At 39.7% G+C, this 26,708-nt stretch overlaps 2 protein-coding genes across 2 annotated transcripts; one reads left to right on the top strand and one right to left on the bottom strand.

The window, feature by feature from the left end:
- Nucleotides 1-807: 807 nt before the first annotated feature.
- entpd5a (ectonucleoside triphosphate diphosphohydrolase 5a) lies at nt 808-13,230 on the top strand. The gene is made up of 13 exons (XM_088925074.1): nt 808-2,429; nt 2,992-3,071; nt 3,616-3,759; nt 4,404-4,479; nt 5,224-5,259; nt 5,799-5,887; nt 6,012-6,091; nt 6,939-7,000; nt 7,308-7,409; nt 8,846-8,989; nt 9,785-9,841; nt 10,851-10,966; nt 11,364-13,230. Exons 1-13 carry the CDS (start codon nt 2,201-2,203, stop codon nt 11,445-11,447), a joined length of 1,299 nt encoding a protein of 432 aa, XP_088781200.1. The 5' UTR covers nt 808-2,200; the 3' UTR covers nt 11,448-13,230.
- A 552-nt stretch (nt 13,231-13,782) lies between these two features.
- coq6 (coenzyme Q6 monooxygenase) lies at nt 13,783-26,664 on the bottom strand. The gene is made up of 12 exons (XM_088925075.1): nt 26,284-26,664; nt 25,607-25,741; nt 23,908-23,966; nt 21,981-22,107; nt 20,673-20,803; nt 20,182-20,289; nt 19,442-19,504; nt 18,905-19,012; nt 18,011-18,213; nt 15,774-15,889; nt 15,125-15,291; nt 13,783-14,401 (listed from the first exon to the last, which is right to left on the bottom strand). Exons 1-12 carry the CDS (start codon nt 26,498-26,500, stop codon nt 14,372-14,374), a joined length of 1,464 nt encoding a protein of 487 aa, XP_088781201.1. The 5' UTR covers nt 26,501-26,664; the 3' UTR covers nt 13,783-14,371.
- Between the last annotated feature and the right edge of the window lie 44 nt (nt 26,665-26,708).

Below are 26,708 nucleotides of genomic sequence, written 5' to 3' on the forward strand. Positions count from 1 at the left end.
ACTCAGGAAAATAAAGGAGTTACATTGTAAGGTAGATTTTCCTCAGGAGGACCAGCACATCCAGGCACAGAGAGGGAGAAGAAATATGTTGGTGTACCACAGAATTGTAAAAAAAAAAAAGAAGAGAAACCGCAGGATTGAAAAAATTGGGAGAAGAAGGGGAAAAGTGCCATATTTATAGTACAAATTACAGTGTTGGAACAGAGTGCAACACAGCGTAGCATCCCGGGATTGGAATGGCGTGAGTGGTCAATGCCGGCGCCAGGCTCCTCCTGTCGTGTCCTTTCTGAAGACCTCGACCCAGCGCTCCCTCACTCTTCTCACAGAAGCCTCTCTGTGGGCCTGCTGCCTGCCCACTGCTCAGCTCTGTCCAGAGATGGGCACAGGCACAAACAGTGGCTCTTATCGTCACCCTCTGGGCAAGAGGCAGGCTGTCTTATGTCAAAAGGAGGACATTCTGGGTAAAAACAAAATCCAGCGTGCAGTTACATTCCCGTTTGGTTTTGCCTACAGTACCTGTCGGGGTGGTAAAGGTTATTTGGTGAGCTGTGGAAAAATCCATTGTAAGTCCAGTTTAGTAGCTCCTGTAGTGGGCAGGGTTTTCCGTTGTTCTTAATTGCAATTTCAAACTCAGATCACCTGGGTGTAATCACATCGCCCAGGAAGCTGATCATTTATGAATGACATAGCAAGAAACTGAATGGCAGATAAAGATAAACATGAGGTTTGAAACTTGCCACCCACTGCAGAAGAAAAAACGCTGCCGATAATGCTTTTCATTCTAAAAGTTGTCTTTCACTATTTTTTTTTTCTTTTGGAAATCCTGTGGTTACTATAGAGATGTGTGGGAGTGTGATGATTACACACATTTTTTCCTATTCATGCCAGCCGGCTAAAATGTTACCATTTCACATGTGCATGGCTTTACAGCATGTAGTATAATGGGAGAAGAGCAACACTTATCACATCAGGTCAGTTTTTAAGGACATCAGTATGGTTTTAAGTGGTATACATGTCTATTATTAATCATTTCTTAATGCTTTATATGAGAAAACATGTTTGGGTCAGGTTTGATGAAAGTTATGCACATGCTCACAAGCACAAATATTATTACCAGTTGGCAACAGCTAAACAGTACAAAGCACACATCTTTTGTGTAGTGTGTTGTTTCATTTCAACTTTAATTTATAATGCTTAAAAGCATTATTCTGTGTCTACTTCCTTCTGCTATAATTTGTACTTTGTCTTTCAATATTTCTCTGAAGCCGATATTTAAATTTCAGCCTTGACTTCATACAGTAGTAGCTCTTTCTTGTTTTAACAGTTGTAAAGGCATTTTATTCCTTTACCACAAGGTCATGCTGTAAATTAGATAATGTCTAGGTTGCTTTTTTATCTTTTTTTAAATAAAGAAAAACAGTTTTCATCACTTATAAAATAAAAACACATAATAAAGTGTTGTTTTAGGATGTTAATTTGCAGTTGCTATGTATAAAGCAACTTGAGCCCTAAATTAAGTAGTCATCTATTCTTAATTAGCTAAATTCCTGACATCATTGCTGTTTTAGGAAATTGGTTGAATTTGAGTAATTTGAAGTTTGCATGTTGAAGCCAAGAAACTTGTAGCACCAAAGATTCTAAAGAGGAGTTTTGAAAAGCATGTAACCCTGTAAGTTTTAATTAAATACACCCATAAACTTTATTTTAAGACCAATGCTTCAGCAAGCCAAGTGTTTTGAAGTCCCAATATATCCTTCTTTTTTTTTTCTTCTTTTAGGGGGCTTTTTGGCTCCAGCTTGCCCACTTAAGACGGAAAAATGAAATTATTGCCGGTTTCAGCATCTGAAAAAAAAATTAAATGTTGCTGTAGGCAGGTATTTGATATCCAGCTCTTTCGTAAGAGCAATGTTTAGAGTAATTGGGATGGAACTCAACTTGATTGGTTGATAGCCTTAGTAGGTGTGGCAACTTGCCAGCTCCTTATGTCTTTATATACAGTAAATGGATGACCAGACAACTGTGTGAGTGAGCTTCATACCCACTCTCTCCTTCTCCCTGTCTCTCAGTTTCTCCATCTAGGCTGGTGAAGGCAGACTGGAGTTGTGAGCACACACCGCTTTCAAGATACAGAAAAATCCCTTTTTGTTATTTTGACCCCCCCCAAGCAAAGTTCCCAAACTTTCAACCGGTTACAGCAAAGATGATTCTGCACAGACTCCTTCTCCTGGTGACGTGCTTCTGCGCTCTGGCTAGGAATTCCCTTGTGAAGGGAGAGTTCTACAACCTTGATTTCTCATCCAGCATGGAAAACATCCTGCCCACCATCACCCGCCCTGCCAACGCCAGCCGCACGTTCTATGGAATCATGTTTGACGCAGGGAGCACCGGCACCCGGATCCACGTCTACACCTTCATTCAGAAAGACCCAGGTACGGTTTCAGCTGCGGCTCGTGTGCTCTCTGTGCTGCATCTCGGCATGTCTGCCTTGTTTTTTGTTCGATCATTTCACATAATGTGCTAAAACAAATATATAACGCGACGTGTCTGGGTGTATTGATGTTGATCATTTCTGTGCGTTTTTCAGACTTGTAACTAACAGTGCTGTTCTAGCCTATTATTTCTGCAGGGAGCTTATATTCAGTGTTAAGCCATTTTTATAAGTCACGGAAAAGACATAAATGTGCAAGAGTATACAAGATTATATGATTGATAAGCATGATGAGACTTTTATTACTACATGTAATCGTGCCCATATTTAGTGCACAACATTAACATGAAACGACAGCTGAATGTACAGAACTGCAAGATTTTTCTGCACTGTAACTTTGAAAGCGTGCACACTATCCATTTAGTTTTTATAAAGCTAGTATTTTCATTCCTGTAAACCACTGACACAATTCAATGTGAATTTAAATTTCCATTTACCCTGATAAACTGCAGATTTGTTTCAGAGTACAATTAATGTTTTTTGTGTGGTTTCTGTCTCTAAAGCTGGGCTACCTGTTTTGGACAAAGAAATGTTCCAGTCCGTGAAACCTGGGCTGTCCGCATACGCTGATAACCCTGAAATGGTACAACTCTCGTTTGCTTTTGCAGTAACAGTGTATTTTAACTTTAAGCTAAATGACTTACAATCACTTACTGTTTTTATGCAAATGTGCCCCTTATGGTGTATTTTTTGTTTGATAAGGTGGGTAAACGTAGTGTTATTTCTTTAAATGTTGCTTTACCACAAGAAATGTCATAATTACAATTTGGAACTCACATGTAACAAAAAGGAAACTGGATTCTATACAGTCCACAAACTGTGGTCTCAAACCACTTGGTATACTCCACTGAAAAAAAACTGTCTCGGTTCTTAGTGGAAAACGTGTTTTTGAAATCAAATGTTAGATGTAATTACAGGGAGCAAAATGTAGATTGTCATGTTAAAATGATGAATTTTTAATACAAAGAGGCTTTGGGTCTTGTCGTTGATACTGAGGGGCTATGAGATGCTGGTTGTTCTTTGTCATTGTGTGTTTCCTTGGTACTTACCGATGACTAAGAATGAGGTTTTAAATATATAAATAGATTTTTCAACTTTTGATTGTCTCGTGTTTTTCTTCAACCTAGGGCGGAAATACGGTGAGGCAGTTACTGAAGGTTGCAAAGAAGACAGTGCCTCGGCCCCAGTGGAAAAAGACTCCTGTGGTTTTAAAAGCTACAGCCGGGCTCAGACTGCTCCCACAAGAGAAAGCACAGGCTCTGCTTGAGGAGGTATGACTGATAATAGCTTTTGCATGTTTGTCAATGACTATTGGGAGAAACAAAAGTACCGCTGTACTTTTGCCTAAGTGCTGCACCACAGCAGCTAAAACTGTATAGTCCTGACAAGTCCTTAGGAAAGGCTGATCTCTATTATATCAAAAGCTTAAAAGAAGGGAATCTGTTTTTAAAGTCCTCCAGTTACCTTGATCCGTTTATCCATTATCGGAAATCCCATGTCCTGGTGTGAGTCTGAGCTACCAGAACCTATCCTAGAGCCACAGATTTTATGAAGTCACTTTTACAGGAAAACCAAAGAGCAGATTTTGATTAGCTGTAATGATAAAACTAATTTTAGGTACAGGTATACATTTAGTTATTCTACAAAAAACATGATTTCAGAAGAAATCCTGTATTTCATTACAGGCTAACTGGCTCATTTAATTTCTGAACTATGTGAAATAGTGAATGTTAGTACTTCATGTTTAATACATTATTGGATAACCTCTAAATTCTTTGAGTCAATATTGATTACTCACAGTTTTAACTCTTTCATGGCTTTCATTGCAAAATTTGTCATCAGTAAATTAAAATTATTTGGCATATTTCATGTTGATGTATTTATTGTAAAAGGCAACCTGCATTTTGCTTTCCAGGTTCAAGAAGTTTTTGAAGAATCACCTTTTCTTGTGTCAAATAACAGTGTTAGCATAATGAATGGAACAAATGAAGGTAAATCGTCATTAAATCCTATAAAACTAACATATCATTGTGATGCTTTAAAACTGCATAGGTATTGCCTGCAAAAATGTGATATCAAATTACAGACAGTGTAATGGAAATGTGTGTCTTGGGAGGCCTCAGATGCATAATCTTTTCATTGAAGAGAACATTTATAAAGTGTCATAGTATATGCTAAATTTCATGGTATATGATGCTAAATAGAAATTTACTGAAATGTTGATTTGCATTTATTGCATGTTACTGTTGCACTTAAATTAAAAACAGCCTCCTTGGGAAATGTAAGCATATGCATTGGGTCATGTTATCTTCACAGAGCACTCATTAAGGCACAGCCTGTTATTACCTCATCTTGCAATTAAGTAAATTTGTCAGTATTTCCACCCGCATTTCCTATTAATTGCTCTTCCACACCTCTCATTTAAAGGCTTTGTATACTTCAGCAGGTTTAGATGCGTAATGCCATCATTTTAATTGTATAGGTCCCAGACATGCACAAAGAGCAGGCTTGAAGTAATTTACTGGGCTTTCTCAAACCCCGATAGAAGAGTTCTAACCACCAGGCACAGCGATGGAGTGGGTTTCTTAAGTGCCTCCCATATCCAACTAATACTTTACCACTACAACCTTTTCTTTGTCTTTCCTGGTTAATTTGATTAAACTTAAGTTGAAACCTGGCCTGTCAAGAGATTACATATTCATTTAGTTTTTTTTTTTGGTCTGTCTCTTTTTTAGGGATTTTAGCTTGGGTTACGGTCAACTTTTTAACAGGTAAGGTTTTACTGATGTATTTTTTTAGTTACAACTGCATGCAGCCCTTGAATGTATGAGCACACAAAGTCTTTAATTGCATCATGCTGTGATACTGGCGGAGGCTGGGAACTGCCCTGCAGCACTGGATCACATCTTTTTGCAAGATCTCTGAGATGTTGAGGTTTTGAGCATCACATAAATACACCTGATTATGAACCCTCATTAGAGCCTTAGAAAAAGTGTATGTTTGTTTTTCTGGCACTAAACACACCTCACACACCAACAATTTCAGTACTTGAGTTGGAACTGACATGAAAACACCAGTCTGTGGCTTTTGTGGACGGGAACATAGTCCAATTATTTAAATAAAACACTGCCATTTAAATAAGAGCATGTTCTGTATATTTAGCAAGCAGTTTACTGAACTATGAACTATGTTTGACTGGTGTTTATAATGCTGCAGTAGGGCTTCACCCATATAGGTAAAGACTATGGGTTTTTAACATAATTCTAGTAAGTTAATGATTGAGATTTCAGAAGCTTAATTGTTTTTTCAGGTCACCTTTATGCAAAAAGTCGAAAGACAGTTGGAATCCTGGATTTAGGTGGAGGCTCAACCCAGATAAGTTTCCTTCCAAAATCCAAGGTAAACACAAATTCAGACATCTTTTCCTATTCGATTTCAAACCTTACAATATCCAGCCAGTTAAATTGATGATTATCTTTTACTGAAGTAGGAGTTACTAAATTTGATTTGTCTTCATCCACAGAAAACAATTCTGACAGCCCCAGCCGATTACATTGCGAAATTTGATATGTTCAACACCACTTATCAACTGTACACTCACAGGTACGTTGTGCCTCAGGAATAAGTTTAGTGAATTGTTGCTTGACCACTTTCAGCCCCCAAATTAATTTCTGTCTTTGCAATCACAGTGCGCCCCTGTGACTCTCCATTATGTTAACCTTGAGTTAGAAAAAGAAACTCTTGTCAATGGTCATGTGTGTCTTGGCATTTGTGCTGAAATGACTAAAAATAATCACAATGTGGTCCTAGCTTTGGAATTGGAGAGACCATTTTGGCCACCTTGCTTATCCAGTTACTCAGAACTTACTGTTCCAAGAACCTCATCAAGATAGTTCTTGTAGGACCTTGATGAATGGGCTTCTAAAGTATGACTTGACTGTGTGCTACATGCAAGCACAGCTGTTTGTTAGTTTAACTCAGTCCAGAGCGAGACTTGTACTTTAGAGTTGTACTTTACGTCATTTGTGCTCTCTGATCTTGTTTCCCTTTTGTAATGGAAGTAATGGTTTGGTTAACTTTGCCAGACTGTACAGTATATAGGTTTTTGAGTACCTTTTTTACGAACATCATAACCAGGTTTACTTCTCATTTTAACTTTTACTGTACATGCCCACTTCTGTTTATTGCAGTCAACAGTGCCTAGAAATTGTTCAAAGTAACCAGATTCAGTTATGAGATTTTACCAGTTTTAATTCTTCGAATTTGCAGTACCCAGATTAAATTGAATGTGATGTCATATGATAAACTTCAATCTAAAACGCCTGTCATTATTGGAAACCGCTCGCCATTGTCAACACCACCTACATTATTTGCTCTAACCTGAACATATGTTGGCTCCGTTATGCATTTATATGTAATGGCTTGTCTTTCTCAATGTTCTCCCACACAGCTACCTCGGATGTGGACTGAAAGCAGCTCGACTTGCCACTTTAGGAGCTCTGGGAGCAGAAGGTATTTGAAATTTGAATTATACCATTTATCTTTAGCCCTTACCACTGCACCTCTAGATGAGGGACCCCCTCAATTGGATCTTTAACTCAAGATGTATAGAGCTTATAGACAGTATTTGGATGTTATTTTGCATCTGTGGTTTTGTCCATAGATATGCCCGTGCGACCGATTTTTTTGTTTTCTGTGTTGCTACAGTATGTGTTCAGCATTCATAGCCACAAAACTGTCTTCACAGAAAGATGATTGTGCAGACCTGTTGTAAATGTGAAAATACAGGTAACCACAAAACCGTGGGTTTTTCTTCCAGGATTAGAATACAGAGTCTTTAAAAGCACTTGTCTGCCTAAGAAGTTTAAAGAGGACTGGACTTTTGGTGGGATTACTTACAAAGTCAGTGGAAACCCAGATGGTAAGTCAAACCTTGATATTCACAGCTAGTTCTAACTATTATTAGTTATATATTTTTCAGAATAGAAAGATTAGTAATACCCATTTAAGCCTTATTTTACTTTAGACCCTGACACAAGTCATTAAATCTGACCTCATTACAGTACAAAACAGCATATTAAAACTATAATTCTTTTGATATGGTTTAAATGTATTTTAGCGTTAAAGATCAATGTAAAATAAATATTTCCTTTGTAAAATGTGGAATTCCTTTGCCTTGGATTTCCTTGGAAATTTGAGTATGAACCAGTTGTTGCCAAACAGCTCCAGAACTAGAAGCAAAAAAAATGCTCCGTTTAGAATAAACCATTCTTAACATGAACTTTTTAGCAGTAATAATATTGCCAACCATATATTTAAGTGCAGTGAAATTGTCAATTAGCATCTATAATAATACAGTAGTTTTATACCACAATCAAGTATCCAAAAGGTTCTGGAATATTTACTGTGTCATTATTTTTTAGGCAATAACTGGTTTTAGTTTTACCACTCCCAGTCATGTGGTAAAAATAGATAACCCAAGGGGCTGCGCACAACTTTGTTGTTGTTAACTTATGTCTTCCAGTGTAGTTAAGCATTGTGCCCTCAACCAGTTTTTGGGCAGAAAGGATTTTGGGGGTTTACCAGTCTGCTGTATGAGCCTGTCGAAGTCCTGACCTGACTTCTGGGGAGACTTGGGCTCAGAGTGTTCATTCCACTGCCTGTGGGGTTTTGTGTTGGAATGATGTAATGTCAGTGCATCTGGCGCTGTGAATATAGTGAGATATTTTTATGAAGTTTTTTTTTTTAACATACATGTATGAAATGCAGAAAAACAAATATAAATGGAGTTCCTGAAGAAAACTCCATGATCTATTTGTAAAACATGAAATATGCAGGGACTTGAGTCCAACTCGCAATCTTAAAATTGTATGAGCTGATTTTGTTGGCTCAGTATGTATAAAAAAAGACTTTCTCAGTTCAGACTAGTCTTTCCATTTGATGTTTTCTTAATCAGAAAGATTTGCTTGCCATATGTATTTTTTCATTATAATTAGTCTATTAGTAGACACGCGTTATCCAAAATAACTTGCAAGAGACAAGGGAGGGAACCACTTGTCAGCAGCTGCTGCTGTAGAGTCACTTACAAGGGGACCTTGGTTGCCTTGCCTCTTCCAAAGGTCGTGTCGAGCTATATCCATCACTGTCTGTACCACAAGTTATTTTGGATTGGTAATACAAATCAGGTTTTCCACCTCTGAGGTGGCTGTGCTTCAGGACAAGACCTCAGCAGGGGCACTGTGGGGAAGACTGTGGGATCCTTGCTTGCTGTGAGAGGCAGTTTGACAAAAAAATAAAAGCCCAGGTCTTTCAGGAGTACGTCTTCTATTCACTGGTCTTTTTTCTGTCTGACTTCAGGTTACACTGGATATAAGCACTGCTATCAGGAAGTTGTGAAAGTAGTTAAGGGGATTGTTCACCAGCCCTTTGAAGTTAAGGGCAGCAGCACTTTCTACGCCTTCTCTTACTACTTCGACCGAGCTGTTGACTCAGGCCTGATCGGTGAGTGACACAGAAGAGCTCAGGACTAAGGCACTAAGACATACCCTTTCCAAAACCTGTAATCACCAGGCAGCGCGCTTCAAAAAAAAAAACGTAGACTGACAGAGAGGCGATTTAAAATTGCTGATGTGGTTGTCTGGTAGAAAAACAGAAAGTAGTATTCCCAAAAGCCTATAGCGATTTAAATGTCATGTCTTTGCAAAACATAACTTTGTGTTGTTAAGGCTAAATAAAGTCCGCTGCCGTAAGTTTGTAGTTCTGAATTAGGCATGAACAAATATTTTACATTCTGGAATTCAATTCTAAATATTTGAAGAAGGTAGCTTTTAGGTAACTAGGGCATGTTTGTTTTTCCTCTTTTGTGAATCTTCCATTTATAAAATGAATACCTAGAGCAGTGCCATCTCACACTGTGGAGTTTGTGCATTTATTGCTCTTTTTACTGTCAGTGCAAAAATATGCCTATGTTTGGAAATCCTGTAGCGATTTACTTTGTTATTAAACCAAACAGTTCATGTATTTGGTAAAATATTTTATTTGGTTGGGAAAAAAATGCCCGATGAGTTGAAGAAATTGTGAAGCAAACACGTTTTTGAAAAAATGCAGACCCGAAGTTAAAAAGGTGTTGCCCAATGGAAGCCAACCATAAACAGTTCGAAAAGCAGGAGGCACACACTCGACCCTAAAATAAACTTTAAAATGTAATAAATTGTCATGGAGTTTAGAGAGTGCCTCCTGCCTTTTAACTACTTCTCAAAGAAAAATGTTCTCCTCTCTGTTGCTCTTGAATTTCAGATGGTACCCGGGGCGGTGTGGTAGAAGTAAGAGATTTTAAGAAGAAAGCCAAAGAAGGTGAGGGCCTGTAAGAGTCTGCTATATTAGCAAGTTTTGGCACAGTGAAAATGCTTGTTGGCCTACCGTTCTTCATGCGTTATGAGTCATGCCTATTTTGAAGACTAGGCTTCTACCCTGTGTGTTTTTTCCTCCACCTTTCTTTCACAATTGCTAAGCCATCCATCTACAACATGCCGATCCTTCATGCACACAAGCCCTCCTTCACAATCCTTTTCATTTTTCCTTGGTCAGATACATTCCTCCCACAGGCATGTTCTTGCCCTAAACTTTTTGGTATTATTCTGCTAATGGAATTAGTTTAATTGCCATTTTTAGTGGTTATTATAACTGGTGAAGGATTTTGGCAGATATCTTAGAATTAGGTTTGTGGGTAAATTGGTCTACTGAACAACCACAAGATAATAGCTTCGGGGAGCTGGTGTATATGTTTGGTGGATACAGTTTTGGCTTGTTTGCTTATTTAATATCAAAGCAGTGCTGTTCGTTGGAGTCCCTTGTAGGACATCAGCTATATACGTTTGAAATACTGGCTAGCAGCTAAGATGGTAGCTAACATTTAGTAAACACCATGCTGTTGAATAACGGTCAGTACTACATTACTCAGACAATGCAAATTACAAGTGCAATTGGCGCTATTCTTCCTGACTCGGTAGCTTGTGCACAACTTAAATGTAGTCTTTCATGATGTTTTGAATGACATGTTTATCCCACCAAACAGTAACTATCTATTTTACTTGGTTTGAAATCTTCATTGAATCATTAAATAAATGTGATTGTCTTCCATACTCCAGATGTATGGCTTTAAAATTAAGCATGTGCTTCTCAAGTGATTTTAATACCCTTAAATATGGACTGCAGCTGTTACATCACAGGAAAATGTTGTTTTCAATGCACTGTTACTGTCTAAATTATGCCAACAAAGTATATAGAGCATTAAAATTATTGGGTGCAGAAGCTTTTTTGTTTTAGGGTACTAACTCATTGCATTTCTCATTTTACATTTCAGTATGCAATAAAATGACAAAGTACCGTCCAATAAGTCCATTCCTCTGCATGGATATGACGTACATCACGGCCTTACTGAAGGATGGGTTTGGATTTAAAGAAAGCACAGTTCTGCATGTAAGACACTTAAAAAGTCACTTTTAGGGACTAATAAATAGTTGTATGATGTGAATGATTGTCTCATCTGTGCTGGATCTTTTTAGAGGCTCTTCAGTTCAGGGACAGTGAATTTAGTTGTAGGTCAAACATTTGCATTGTAAAGTTTCTATGATAAAGAAGGTCTTTGCAAATAGCTTTGACCTTCTAATGAGAGGTTATACTTTGAAATATTTTGCAAGTAACAACCTGTGCAATTTTTGTGTATTAATACACCTGTATATAACGATTGAATGTTACCATCTACTAGAACCGAAAGAAAGAACTTGAATGTGTGGTTCAGTCAAATGAACAAGCTACACTTATCCTGCATGTCTGATTCCATTGGTCTAACACACGATCTGTTCTTTATCTACAGCTCACCAAAAAGGTGAACAATGTGGAAACAAGCTGGGCCTTGGGAGCCATCTTCGATTACCTCAAGTCTCTGAAGATCCACTGAGGCAGCAATGCGAACACTGGCACAGGGTTAACAATATTGTTCTTGCTGGGCTTTTCTTTGCTGACCTTCTCTTTCAATAAAAGCCCAGGCCTGCTCAGCACTGCCATTAACATTCATCTGTAAAAACATTCATGCTTAGTTGTTAATCTAGAAAGAATCTTGGAAACTGTTGAAAAGAATATCTTATATTTTTTTAGAAGGCCAGCAATTCCTACTGTATTTTTAACCCATGATTATCATTAATTGATAATATATTTTTTTAATATGTGCAAGCGTTTACATTTAGATTTTGTATGGAGCTTTTACCATGCTGTCTTAAAAGACGAGTTCAGGGTTCAACTACACTTTCATGAGAGCAAGGCACCTTTTCTGCCTTTGAATAGCAAGAAAACTGAAAAAAGCAAAAATGAACGTTTTGTTTTGCTTACAATTCACTAATTACCAACCATAATATTATCAAAGTACTTTTTACTTAATATGTTGTTATAGTCCAGGGTTTCCAGTACAAGTTAAGTTAAAATAAATAACAGGCTTTATTATAGTTTAGATGTAGCTCTATTGTTTTTGTTTATTCTGTTTCGCACATAACACTTTAATTGCAGACACTGTAGCTAAGGTTGTTTCTCGTGTACTGACTAAATCAGTTGTACATATTAAGTAATATTGGGAGGCTACATTTATGTCACAACAACTCAGGGTACAGGTAAATAGTAGCCGCTGCATATGATTAATGTTTGGTATATTTTTAGTACTTAAGTAAATTTAAACCAATGTTAAGATTCTGTGCAGCAGTTAAAGATATATGGCTACACTGTATAATATGGCCTACTGACCAGTACATGTGTTCTTAGCACATTTAAAATTGCTGAAGACATTGAACATTTTTGTTTACATTGATAACTGTAGTCTTCAGCTAAAATAATATATATATGGTAGGTACAACTGAATTAGATTTGGCAGTTGCAAAATCATGCATAATTTTGAAGATTGCACAGTAGGAAATCTACAGTTTGGTGCTACAACCAGGTGATTTTTAATGAAAATATAGTGCTGGAACTTAGTGATTTTGCCTTCTTGTGCAAAACAGTCTCCTGTTCTGTGTGTATTTTACAAAACTGCTGTTATTGTATGTTTAGAAACATGCTTGTTGGTGAACCATTTATAATTGGAAGGAAAAAGATACATGCTTTTTCAAAATGGGGATGAATTTGTTTTGTTAAGTCGTAGGAGGAGATTGTTGGCTTTAGATAGGGAAGATTGGTTTATCCTGAGAACACTTCATTTAATGCTTTATTTACAACTGCAGTATTAAAACAATTATTAATGATTAAATTATTACTCATCTGGAGTTGAGAACTCCTGAACTTAAAATGTACAAAAGCCTGTTCTCAGAATATTCTTTTGACTTTTTGAATAAATACTGTACAGGTATAAAGCATTCTAGAAAGTGCATCTAAGCAAAACTGGTATTTATCCCAGTTGTCTTGCTGCCTTATTAAACTTTAAATACTTGCAGCCCCTTTCAGAAATGTTTTTATTCTTTATATTCTCATATTAATACTTTAAATATAAAAATACCATACTTAATGCATATATGCTTAGAGATTAAGTCATTACTCAGCCACAAGCATATATATATTAATTCTACTTATCTGTTGTGTTGTACTGGTTTTATGACATCATTGTCTGGAACAAGCAAACCAGCTTCTTATAAGAACTAAGAAACACTAAATGGGTAAAATGTAAAATTCCTACTTGGTTTTATTAAAATACTTAAGATTTGTAATTTCTTGCTTTCTTGGTTATTTTCCTCTTCTTTTCACATGATTTCTCAAGATTACAACAAAAAAAAGTCTACCCACCATACAAAATGAGCCAGCCTCTAGATCTTTCAGTTAGTTTAGTTGTATATGTCATTCCTGTAACTAAACTAGGAAAGACTGGCTACAGCAGTAAAATGATCATGTACTGAACACCCTTTTAGCTGTGAACATCCAACCAACCATTCATCCATCCATTTTCTAACCACTTCATTCACTTCAGGGTCATGGGGGACTCGGAGCCTATCCCGGCAAACAGCAGGCAAAAGGCAGGGTACACCCTGGACAGCAGCCAGTCCATGGCAGGGAACACACGCAGACACGCGCACATTCACATTTCCTTTCACAACAGGGCCAATTTTCCCAGAAGCCAATTAACCTACCAGTGTGGCTTTGGTCTGTGGGAGGGAAAACAGAGCAGCTGTGAACGTTGTCAGGATAAATACACTTGCAGAGTCACCAAAACAGAAATGACCAAAATCCTTTACGCGAGAAAAAAAAAGTTGAAAGTTAAAGAAGTTAAATTTCCATGCTTTATTCTCTGTTGCCGTTCAAAGCAAATGTAACAATTCAATATCATCAATGTACTGTAACATTTTAAAAGGTATAACAGATCTGTGCCCATTTAAAGGCTTCAGGTCTGGAAACCAGAGAGAAGAGATGTCAGACTAATACATTAAAAGCATCAAAACAAACAAACCAGTATAGGACTGGAAATCACTACTCATCACAGTGGCATGGTGATGGCTAACCTCACTCCTCAACTCTCTCCTCTCACCACAACTGCAGGCCTGGTGATGCCATTCACAGAACACGCAATTACAACTGACAGGTTGAAATGAGGGAAATCAGTAGTTTCAGCATTTCATGTGTATTTCTTATGTTCCACTTTCACAACCCGTAATTCATTCGACAAACTACTCCATACTTCGAAATAAAATAAAAAGCTAGAAAAGATTAAAATATACCTTTATTATGTTATAAAACGTACACTTTTAAATAATTTGCATTTCAAGTGTTTTGTTGCACATTTGGCAACAACCAAGGCAAACTCTTGAGAGTCCCTGCTAACATTCACCAAGAAGGATACATCACATCTCTTTTTCACTTGCTGGCAAAGGCCATGATCTGTTCCTGAAAGACAAGGAAGAAAATGTTCAAAGTTAGCTTAGTTTATAAATGAAAGCATATGTTACAATATCTATTGAGTATGCTGTTGTGTGGTACACATAAATTATGGGAATTGCCGTCATAAGAAGGCAGATCTTATAGAAATAGTATCCCATTATAGAAATACCTGCTATGGAAAAAAGATACAGAAGTAAAAAAATACATAGAAGAGAACATGTAAAAAAGAGAACCCTGTTTCACTTACAGTAAATCAAGAAAAGAACTCTAACAGCAGGGTTAGAGTAAGCCTGATTCTTTAAGCCCTGTCCCACACAAATGAGTTCTCGCCCACAGCTCTTTTCAAGCTCTATAGTAACCCTGTCAGTCTGGGAAATCTTTATGGCATTGTTAGATTAGGATAATGACAGGCACTTTAATTGAAAACTGATTTCTTTGCACCCTTTGGCAAAGACAGTTCCAGTCTGCTGCGGGGTGGGTTAATCCGGTGCAGAATGAAGCCATCAAGCATGAACTGTACGTGACACCGCGCGCACAAGAAACATGCGGAACACGCCAAAGCCGGGGTACACTTTGTGGGGTGAGGAACACACCCCGCCCACACACTTTCGGGAACTGTGAACTCGGTACTAAACATAGCAAGACCACAGATCATGACCATACAATGGCCTGGTAAATTACACATATTTGGGATAAGGCAAGCATGTAATCAAAAGAACCGCAATGTACTTTAACGGGAGGAACGGCATTGGTGGCCTGCAGCCCAAGCGTTCGCAGGAGCACGATGGGAGCCATCTTGGTAGAGTACAAGCGCTTCATCAGGTCTATGGCAGCCATCATGGGCAGGTTGTGTCTCTGCCTCTCCGTTTCGTACTCCAGAAGGTGCTGCATGGCTCCTGCACAAGACAGAGAATGGGCAAAGGGGCTGGAAGTCAACTCTTGGACAAGGCATTGGGAAGACTCAGAGTGGACTCCATTAACGAAGCCTGGGCCTTCTGTACCGTTCATCTGAGGGAAAAAGCTGCACTGATTACAAGGCAGTTTTAGAAATGAGTCCTAGCAGAGCTCTTTGGCTAAATCGCCAAATCCCATTGTCCATGCTACTGAAATATTTTGGACTTAGTGTTTTCAAGGTAAGGTAAGCGGTTTTCAGACCGCATTCTGAATCCTGCAAGAACATAATTCGGCCGAGGGTAATTCTCACACTCGTAGCATACACTCCACGAATCAAAAGGCACGGTGAGCTCCTCAACAAATCGAACCCTTCCTGGAAATTTTAATTCCACACAAACTATTGTTTTTTCTGATCTTTCAAAAGCGAAACAGTTCACACTGCTTTCCTCATGCCGTGGTGCAGGGAGGAGCGCAGGTCACTCACCCAGGTCCCTTCCGTTGAAGGCCGCTTGGCTCAAGAGCCGAGTGAGACACGCCACATCCCCAAAGCCAAGGTTCACTCCCTGGCCTGCCAGCGGGTGCACTCGATGGGCAGCGTCCCTGCAAAACCCACAGGCACCAGTTCACTGACCGCTTCTGACCCAGAGGACAAGGGGAGAACAGATGTCGCAGGAGCTCTGTCACGGGGCTATCATGACAAGAGCTATTCAGAGATCGCAGGGGTGAAAGCTCTGTCTGGAATCTGTGGGTCTTGGCCACCGCAGGTGAATCTGCTTCTAACCTGAAGTCCTCTTTGCAAATATAATTAGTAGAGATGTTCTAATCAGTAATCAATTCTTCTTGATTACACTCTGCAACACACAGGAATTGCCAAGGGTGGAAATGCACACCACATGTCATTTTGCATAGCTGCCACAGAAACACCAAAATAAACTCCAGCTCCGTCAGACATCAACAAGACATGAACATATCTTGAAAGGAAAGGGACCTCAAGGGTTGCTTTTCAAGAGGAACAGCTGCAGCCAACATAAACAGATCATTTTAAGTGTGGGACACCAGGCTTTAATGAGATTTGTGATGCTGGTGAACTTCATTTTCAAGCTGGTCTTTCTCCTCCTGGTAGATGCCAATCACCGTCCAACTGGAGTCAAATACCAATCAAAAATGTAACCTGTTGAATTTAATTTCCAGGTAGTCATGTATTTCGAGACACTTCTATGCCTGTCACCAATAATAATAACAACAACAATAATAATAATAATAAATCTACTGAGCATCAAAGGAAACATAGAGCTCAAACAATTGTCAATATCATGTTATACATCTTCTTAAAAGGACATGACAGGTAAATTCATTATAGTGATTAAAAATGCTTGTAGAGACAATAATAGCTGCATGCATGCGACAAACTTTGCTCCAGGATGGAGAGGCAGTGGTGTAGGATTTTGTCCCTTTCCTCTCTTAGAGCCTGGGCAAGAATGAGACCTAAATTCCACATATTGTCTCAGACCATCGCTCATATGCTCAATAGGGCTTAAGGCTAGCAAGGAGTGGATCCACAACATTATTGTCATTTTCTCATCTTGTAAGAAAGATCCACCAGGAGCACGGCAACCTTTGTCTAGCTGGAACGTTGGAACTTTTTTCATGTTAGGAAGAGAGCAGAAAAAGGGCAGCTAGTTCTGTAGTGACTAGACACTCCATAACACTTCGACCTCCCCATCTACTGCTCTACTGTACACAACATTCAACGTATTACTCTGCACATCTGCACCAGGCTCACTGATGTCCATCTATACAAATCCTTGACCCACTGCTACACAGGTCTTAGCTCCCCTGCTGGAGAATTCACTTGAGATGCTGCGCCAAAACACCCCTGGCACAAAGATATTGTTTCTTAAAAAGTGGAAGAAACAATATGACATCCAACAGCCGAAATTGCATCATTGCTTGTCCCCAATCAACTCTCACACTAATGAGGTGAAGCTTTAGTGGATTATGCATGATGAATTCATTGGTGCATGATACCACAAGCTATCAATCGCTAACCAAAATCTGTATACCTTATTTTTCGAATAACTTACATCCAAAAATGGAGCAATAAGCTTCTTTTGATGCTCAGTATAAAAGCCATCTTCCTGTACTGCTATGCGAACCACAATGGTTAACCATTAATTACAATGATTTCAACAAGACCTAAGTATACTTGTTAAAAATCAATTTTGAACAAACATAACCCTCTGCAAAATGGCTGTTGTCATGGGTTCTGCGTGTACATGGATTATCTCCTCATCAACAAGATGACGGAAATGAAATTAGGAAATGAAGCAGAGGTTAAGGTTACTGGTACAAACACTAAACGCTGTGAAACTAAACTTGTGCTAATCTCTACCCATAAGGATGTACATCATCCTCCCCCACATCTCTGCAGCAATAATAACTAGCTTGCCTCAGTGTAAGACAGGCTGTCAAGAGACAGTGTGCACAGGATAGCTTTCAGTTTTAAGCACACTGAAAAGATGGTTAGAACTGGCACTGAACTCACACAAGGCGTGTTTGAGATATTACTTGATGAACTACATAAATTCTGTATATTCCACATCTGCTACGATGGTAAATAGTTACAATGGAACTGAAGAACATTCATCTCAACTTTGGTGAATCTCCCTGTTCATATGCAATGCAAATGTTTACACCGAACAGCAACGGCAGAGCACGTACCCAATGAGTGCCACTCTGTGCCTGATGTACTCAGAAGCATGTCCCAGGCCCAGAGGGAACATGGCTCTGCTCTGCGCCCCAATCCCAGAGACACTGGGCGGCAGCTGCCTCGCTGAAGTCCCAGAAGGCATGAGAACGGATAGTGCAGATCTGAACATGGTGCCTGCAGTTTCAATCAGTTCTGAGTGGTTCTCGTTGCTCCACTACAGGAAAAGAAAGAGGAGGAGAGATAAGACTGCTGACACAGAATTCCACTCACCACAGTGACTACACAAATATATTATTTCCTCTCAATTGCTTGATGTGCAACCACCAGTGTTTCCACAGCTGCCCAGTTCAGGCAATGAGAAACGAGAATGGAGCTAATTAAAACAAGACTTGTGCATATGTTTTAATTGTTTCAAATCTAGTTTAAACACATATCTCAGGCTGATGCTGGGCACTGCCAGCCATGCTGCAAACTGAGCAAAGCTTGGAACGACATGACCTTAACTCTTTAATTTCAAGCTCCCCAGCTGAGGATCAAAGCCAAAACTACGGGCTTGGAAATAAAATACATTTGAATAAAAACGAACACACTCCAAAAAAGTGACGATCAAATAGCAGACAGGAAGTAAACTGAGCTCACTAACCTGCGAAGGTAAGCATGTAAACAAGGGCCTAACCAGTGTAAACGTAAGAGCAGTATACAGAAAAGAATAGAAAGTTGCTGGGCCGCATGTGACAGCAATCTAGTTCACAAACCTGATCCATTTAAGGGAGGAGGTGAGGGTGAAGTGCTGTCTGAGTTGAAGCTGGTAATTAAATCATGCAAAAGTCGAGACATTAGCAGAACACATTAGATCAGCACAACGTCTCGCTTGGAAGCAGTCGACTGCAGAGAGAGAAACTCACAAACGCAGAGTTGATTGCGTCAACAAAGCTCTCCTCATCCAAGCGGAGCAGCTCTTCTGCGTGCTGATGGCTGGTGGACCACACCAATGAGCTTTCATTGTCTGATAACTTTCACAGATGGAGAAAGTAAGAGCAAAATTAAACAGGCAGGTTTTTCAAACTCTAATGAAACTGTTGCATAGAGACCCTGGTTTTTCATATAAAAAGCTCTCTCTGACTGTCTGATAAATTTCACAGATGGAAAAAGATCAAAGCTAAGCATTTGCTCAGACTACTGCAGCAACTTTAATGATGCACTGTTGCATGGAAACAGTTTTAATATGCACAAATATACCATTGCAATATGCATTCAGATATTTTATTGCAAATTAAAACACTGCAGTTTGCAACAGTGACGGTTTAATGTTTCATATACTTCTGATGATGTTAATGCCACGCACCGCCTACAATGGAATTCATGCATTATTTTACATGGCCTGAGCCCTACTTCAAGTATGAGTGAGAGAGAAAATGTTGGAATAAAAAAAAAACACTTACTGGAAGCACTGCGATAGGCCCAGTTGGGAGGAATCTTTGCCAGGCAACATTGTTTTCTGTGGGCTAATGTTGAAAATTATTTTAGAAAAAACAGTTGAAGTCAAGACAGAGAAATCATTATGAGGGATAGACAATGTGACTAATAATTGCTGTAATTAAAAGAGGATAAATTCCTGGGTTTTCCCTCTAAGTACCTTCAGTACCCTCCTGGCAGAACTGTGCGTATTCCTGAGGTGTTGTGGTTCACAGAGCGGCCAACACATGCTAACTTTTGCTCCTCTCTCCCAATCAATCAAATCAGATCAAACCACTTCAAATAATGCAATTAAGCCATAAATTTCAGGTTTGTAATGAACCCCATATTTTTCAGTTAATATGTTGTTTTGACCTGCTTTCTCTTGTACACCCTGCACAGTCAAAGCAGGCTTTGCTAGACTCCAAATCCACTTTACTCATTACAACCTGGCTGGTTCGGAGCCATGATTAGTGCTACTAGAGAGGTATGGAGGCCCCTTCCGCACCCTCCACCACACCTTTCACTGACTCCACCGAAGCAGAAACGGACTTTTGTTCCAGGTGTTCATCTGCTATGGATTTTGCGAAACCTGTGAAAGGTGCAGAGCTCCCAACTCTCCAGAGCCAAGACCATGCACTGCTGCTCTAGAGCGAACTTACCTACCAGGCACTAATTACTACTGGTGCTCTTTGCTATTTGTAAGGCCTAAAACTAAATCACTTACTTCAGATAGATGAAGCACAGCCACAACAGCAGACTGGTCATAATTCCACTTGACCAAGGGGATCCCTGTGTCCCTTCTCACCATAGAGTTGGGCCCATCAGCTCCAATCTGTAAGATAGCCAACGACATGCCCACTGATGATAACAGACCTACGGGAATCTACTTCTTATAACTCATATACTGTAAGCTGTCTTACTTACACAATGTAAAACTGTCAGGCATGGGTCCTCAGAATTATGTTAGAAAAGCGATACTTAAACTTATATCGGCTCGGTTCTATGTTATCTAGGAGTGCTATTAAATGCAATATTTATTTCCCAGGACATGATAACAGGACAAATGGGCTAAAAGCTACAGTAATGTACATCAAGCATAAAGCTTAGGGCGTGCTCTATACAGTAGATGTGTGCGTGAAGACAGAATCTACTGGCGTATGTACACGTAGGAGTGCTTTTCAGCATTAACAGACATGCCGCTAATGTCAAACTGACCAGCAGTTTCGTCTGCAGCTTCTGCCCATTTGCCAGCTCCACCTGGACCCAGGGAATGGCATTAGCTGCCTGAAAGGGCCGAGGCCAGATGTACTTCACAGCCCTGCTCCTGTACTGGATGTTCACTTTATCTGAGGGCAGGAGAGAGACACAGCCCCGGGTTAAACACTGAAATTGTACAAAGCCTGAAAACATCACAGCAAAGGACAAGTCACAGGAACCCGCAGGTAAGCAACTCTCATCAAGGCTTTCCTTAACTTTCCAGAATGCAAGGCCTGGCTGTGACTTAAAGTGCAGAATTATAAACCGCCTCATAAAACGACACAGGCTTTTATACCGCCAGAAAACAGCTGCCAAGCTCAGATTGACAATTGCCTTAATGGGCTTGGCTAACCACATGGCAGGACTAATGTTTATCTACTGTACCAGTCAACCATGCCTCACCATTTTTGGTGCCAGCTTTTTACATTTGCACAAAGCCCACTTTTCTTCTCAGCATCCCTCACGGCTTGCAATGTGCAATATATGATGTCTACCCAGCACGATACCTGCAAATCTCTTAAAAGCATGCAAATGTAATTAGGGGTCGTGATTTCTCAACACTACAGGAATGACTTCAACCAAGAGCCAAATGGCTCAAGAACTGAGATGATCGGAGCCGTTCCATAAATACATGCTGCAATCAGCAAAGTTCAAACAAAACAAACCAGAAGAGGGAAAATAAGGAGCAAATTCACTCAGTTTTAATGGGCAGTAAAATGAGAGTGTTTAACAACCACTCTGATGTCTTCCACACAATAACCACAGCAGACACTCTTTCAACAAAGAAAAAGAACATTTACAGCTCATAGCAATGGCAAGCGTTACTTAGTTTGATCCTAACAATAGCTCTGGTTTAATTTTTTTTAATAACAATACACTGTCAGCACTTGTGTGTCCTTAAGAGAAACTCGGGCGAATGACAGCATAAAGTAGGTCAGTGGGGCGCAGCACTTGTCTGGGTCAACGTTTTTGACCCTTGCTTTGGGTTACCAAAGGAAATGTGCGGCTGTGCAACAGTTGCTATTGAATTAGAAGGAAAAACAGAGATGCATCCAAGAGCTGAAGTGGAGCTCATAAACAGACACTGAGAAAATACTAATAAATCCTTCTGGGACAAGAGGAGGAAACATCTGGAGGACACCAGCTGCTTGACTAAGGGAAGAGCTGCACCATGTAGACCAGCTCAGTTCAGAACAGAAAATTCACTGTTGAAATCTTCACGAACAGGCTTGTTAAACAAGAGCAATTTAAGAGCCCCACACCTACCAGGCATCGACTCAACCTGCTTGGTCAAAGCAGCAATGATAACGTCATTCTCGACGATGTATCCCATTTCATCCTCCAAATTGTCCTTCTCAAAGGTAATCATGGCATCTGAACAGGCATCCCAAACCTTAAACCAAAACGAGTTCAAGTTCAGTTCAGAATTTCCCTGCCCATCACTGATCTCCCACATGTATCCGAGATGTAAACCTGGCTGCAGGAGGACTTGCCTTCACCATGACTCACCATGCAGCAAAGCCATGGTGGAGTGAGAATACTTTTCCAACGTTTTTGCTTCCATATCAGATTAATTAAATCAAGCAAATTGCTTCCCCCAGCCCCCAACAGTTAAAAGTGCAAGAAAATGGAAGACTCCATCAACTTGCCCTCTGCACATGTAACACACAGAAACCAATGCAGGCCCCCTTTAGAGAGCTTCCACAGGTGACTATAAAGAGAAGAGGTGCTGTGAAACTGTAAAATGATGTTTGAAGCAAATATCAGTTATAAACAGACTTGCACCTTGTTGCTGCTCATCAAAAACTGCTCCGTACAAGGTTTCTTTTTCCAAGTAATTGGCTGGGTAGGGTTCTGTCATACCGCCCACCCCTCTTTTTTCAAACCCCCCCAGACAACCACAGAACATGTACCAACTGCAGAAGACAGAAGACTCCAGCAGATTTATTTATAATCCTACTATGTTAAGCTACATGGTTTCCCTTTTTCCTTCTTCCTCATGACTTTTTTACGGGACTCAGAAGAAGGGATGCCCTGCTGGCATGGCACTCTGGGATGATAACTATACGTTACCCTGCCAGCCTCTGGGCAGTTTTAAGCGCTACCGTCCCACCGTATGCTGTCATTAGGGTAACCACCATAAGTAAAGAAAAAAAACCTGTGGTTCGGATATTATGGGAGAGGTATATCACGATACGGCGTTTTACGATGACATCCCCAACCACAACAGTAACCACAGGGTTTCAGATTTGGTACAAAAAGGCCACATCTTAGAGGGAAGGCCACATAATGACCACAGCAGTTAACCATGGTCATTTTACTGCTGACATTTGCAGTAATCTTTACTTTAATCTTTTCATTCCCCCTTACTTTTTCACATGAATTTTATAATTAGAAAAAAAGGGAGGTAGTCTCCTATTTAAAATGTTCTATTGATTTATTTTTATTATTAAATATGCTTCTAATAAATACATACTTAGGCCTATGGCCAGTGAGGCATGGTGAGCCTGACCTTTAGAGAGCCGAAGAGCTATAGATATCACTTTAAATTTATCTCCCTCCGGTACTGTGGCATCCAAGCTTTTACTGGGCTTCTGATGTTTCATAAATTACACCACAGAATGTACAAAATGTTCAGTTCAGCCACCAATGAGCTTGCCTTTCATTCTGAACAATTACAAACCACTGGAAAATTACACTGTACATTATGGTGGAGATTTAGGGAGTGAAACGTGATAACATAAAAAGACAGGCCAAGATATTCATATCTGTGACAGAACAAAAGAAGTACAAAAAAGGTAGCCCCTATTTAAAAGGCTTAAAGAATAACAAGAATCTACGTAATATGAGGCAAAGCTTTCTTTATTTGGCTGATTATATGCACTTATCAGATTTAGATGTGGTTTTCAAGCAGAAGAAAAAGGCAACATTGCAGAGGATTTTGACATATTCACTATGTACTGTAGACTCATCACAAACTGTTGCCTGTTGGGGATTATGGTATCAGCCATGTAAAACAGGTTCCACAGCTTTGCGGTTAAATTCATCTTTGTGCCTTCCTTTTATGATTTTAAGATGTCCATAAAAACTGTTACACCTATGGGTTCTGTATCACAGCCACTAGAAAATCTTTGAAGTTTTGTTTGGAAAAGAAACAGCATATAAGTAAAACTGCAAGAAGTCAAAATCTCACCTGCATCCTCCTGAATGGCTTACACCTCATATTGAGGATGTGATCCCAAGCTCCGACACCTACAGGAGACAAAGGATAGTCAAGGGAAGAAACTGCTCTCAGCTGTTCAACTGTTAATGAATCCTTACTGCACAACACAGTAAAATACAGTTTGACAAGAAATGAAAGGACATGCACTCAATTTCATGTGAAAGCTAGATGCCCAATTTACGTGCTACAACAGTAATAAACCATCAGCTCTGCTACCTGTTTGGATTTCAGCTCAGATTAAATCAAATTTCTGATCTACCTACCTACTGCAAATTACAAACCCTACACCTGATTGTGTCTTTTAGTTTCCTTCCAGCACTGAAAACACAGCACCAATATCTAGACTCATAATCTGCAAAAACCGAGGAGCAAATTGCAGGAGAGCGAAAAAAGACTGACAAAACATACAGGGAAGCTGCTGTAGACGTGCTGTTGAAAAGCAAAGCAAAGCTAGGTGGAAATCAAAATGTGCTATGTGAAGAAAATGTGTTAACTCAGAAGGTTACACCTGGGCACATCTTCCTTGTCTGAGACAGGCATTGGCAGTGACAGTGATCTCTGGCGCTGTTGTACAGGTGATAAGTGTGGATAAAGGTATGTGAACATGGGGACTAAGGAAGGAGCAATGCTCAGGGTTCTGGACTTATAATTGGAGGGTCACGGGTTCAAATCTCAGGCGAGACCCTGCTGCTGTTACTTTTGAGCAAGTTGTGTCACCTAAACTGCTCCAGTAAAATGCCCATCTGATTAAATGTGTGCAAATATAAGTTGCTTTGGATATACAGTGTCAGCCAAATTTATTAGACATAACAAGAAGGAATAACTGGCACTATGTCAACATTATAAACTGTGAGCAATGTACATGCTTTTCTCTGTTCCAGCTTGCAGCTGACTTTATTTTATGAAGACTGTTTTCACAGTTAGGACAACAGAGGAGGCTGAACAGAAGTAAGAACTGGAATGTCCAGACTAAAGGGAAAACTTTAAAACTGGAGAATTAACAATAACAAGAAATTAACAATATACAAGAAAAATCACGTAAAGAGAACATACTTAAAAAGTATTTCAACTTATGGCAAGAATATCTCAATCTGGTGGTACAGGAGGGTAGTCGGGGGGTAAAATTCAATTTCATCGTACACATTTATGACTTGCAAGAGAAAGAATGAAGGAAACAGACAGCAGAAGCAAGCATTCATGGGTCTCAAAACATTAACAAGAGAAGGCCAAATCAGAAAAACTGAAAGCTTATCAAATAAGTACCCCATCCCCTTATTAAAGAAATATAGATTTAGCAGAATATACAAGTAATGTATCTAAGCCTAAAAAATCTTGAGTCCTTTAGCAATTCTGCTGTGGTAGCATTAATGCCCTGTAAATGTTTGAGGTTTGGAGGTAGACTGCTGTGTACTATTCTCTCCAAGAGATGCTCAGAGCGTGAAAGTCAGTATAAACTGCCTGTACAAGATCTGCAGTAGATAAAGGTGAAGAGTTTTCATATTGTTGTGTCCTGAGAGTTATTGTCACCACCACACAAGACATCCCACAACCCCAACCCCATGATATTACTATCATCAACAAAAACAACACAATATGGCAATATAGGATATGCATCACTACATCACCGAGTCCTAGACTGTACAGTATATGCAGAAAGTGCTGCTCATACTACTGAGAAGAGTTGCTGAGCCAGGGCTGATGGAGCTCACTCTGGTGCTGTATGCCTCTGGTACTTTGTCAAGAGTTTTCTTATTGCCAGCTTCTAAAAGAAGGATCTTCTTTCCTTCTAAATTGGGATCAAAACCTGTATTGGAAACAAAACAAATAACTGGATTTTCTGAACAGGTCAAAATGCACAGGTATGTTACATTAGTAAGACCACGAGATAGCCGTTACAGAAGCCTGCTCTTCTTTATTCTTCACTAAATCTTAATTAGTGGAGCCACAGGATATCAAAATCTGCCGTTAGTTTAAAAACCATGTAGCTCACTGCGATGCATATAGATGCTCCGTATAGTATTACCGAAGGTGGCAAAAACAACCTACAAACATAAATACCTAGAATTTACCCCGGCACTACAATTACTAAAGTGCACCCTTCAGGTGCGAGATTGTAGAGATTGTAGTCAGTAAAGCATCCGAGTGAGGTTGTCTAGCTAAATGACAGCTTTTTCGTACAGTGGGGCCCCGACGGGTAAAATAGGCTTTAACTCTAGAACTGTGACAATCGGAAGTTTAGGGTAATTGCTGTGTGAGAAAAGAAAAGCACAGTTCTATCCGTTTAAAAACTCGAGTGAGTTGGGTTTTTTTTTTTGTCCAGAACACAAAGACAACGTTTCTGCTCACCTAACGCGCAGGCCATAGCAGTGCCTACCATCCCACCTCCAGAAATTATGACATCATAGACTTCATTTTCGCCCCTGCTCGCTTGATCCCCATGTTCAGTGCACTTCGAGCTGTGGAAAACTCGTTTCAGTGCTCTTATCCCAACCACACAGTTCACAGCAGCAAGCCTCCGCCCGCCGCCCTGTAACACAAACTTGGCTTTTGTCAGAAAGTGCATCCCTCTGGGAAACCGGTTTCGAGGGCAGTGTGTAGAAATGTGTTCAGTTTTATAACCGTGAGCAGCAGCCGAAATCCGAGCACCTCACCCTATATCCTACAATTCCCTGTTATGCGCAGACATGATCTATCGCGTTGCGTTGTATTGACATACTGACTGAAAAGGTTAAACACGGCTGCAGAAAACACTTCCCGTGTCAAATTCAGCC

The sequence above is a fragment of the Atractosteus spatula genome, chromosome 9 (genome assembly GCF_055471065.1).
Source record: "Atractosteus spatula isolate fAtrSpa1 chromosome 9, fAtrSpa1.hap1, whole genome shotgun sequence".
Taxonomy (NCBI): Eukaryota; Metazoa; Chordata; class Actinopteri; order Semionotiformes; family Lepisosteidae; genus Atractosteus; species Atractosteus spatula.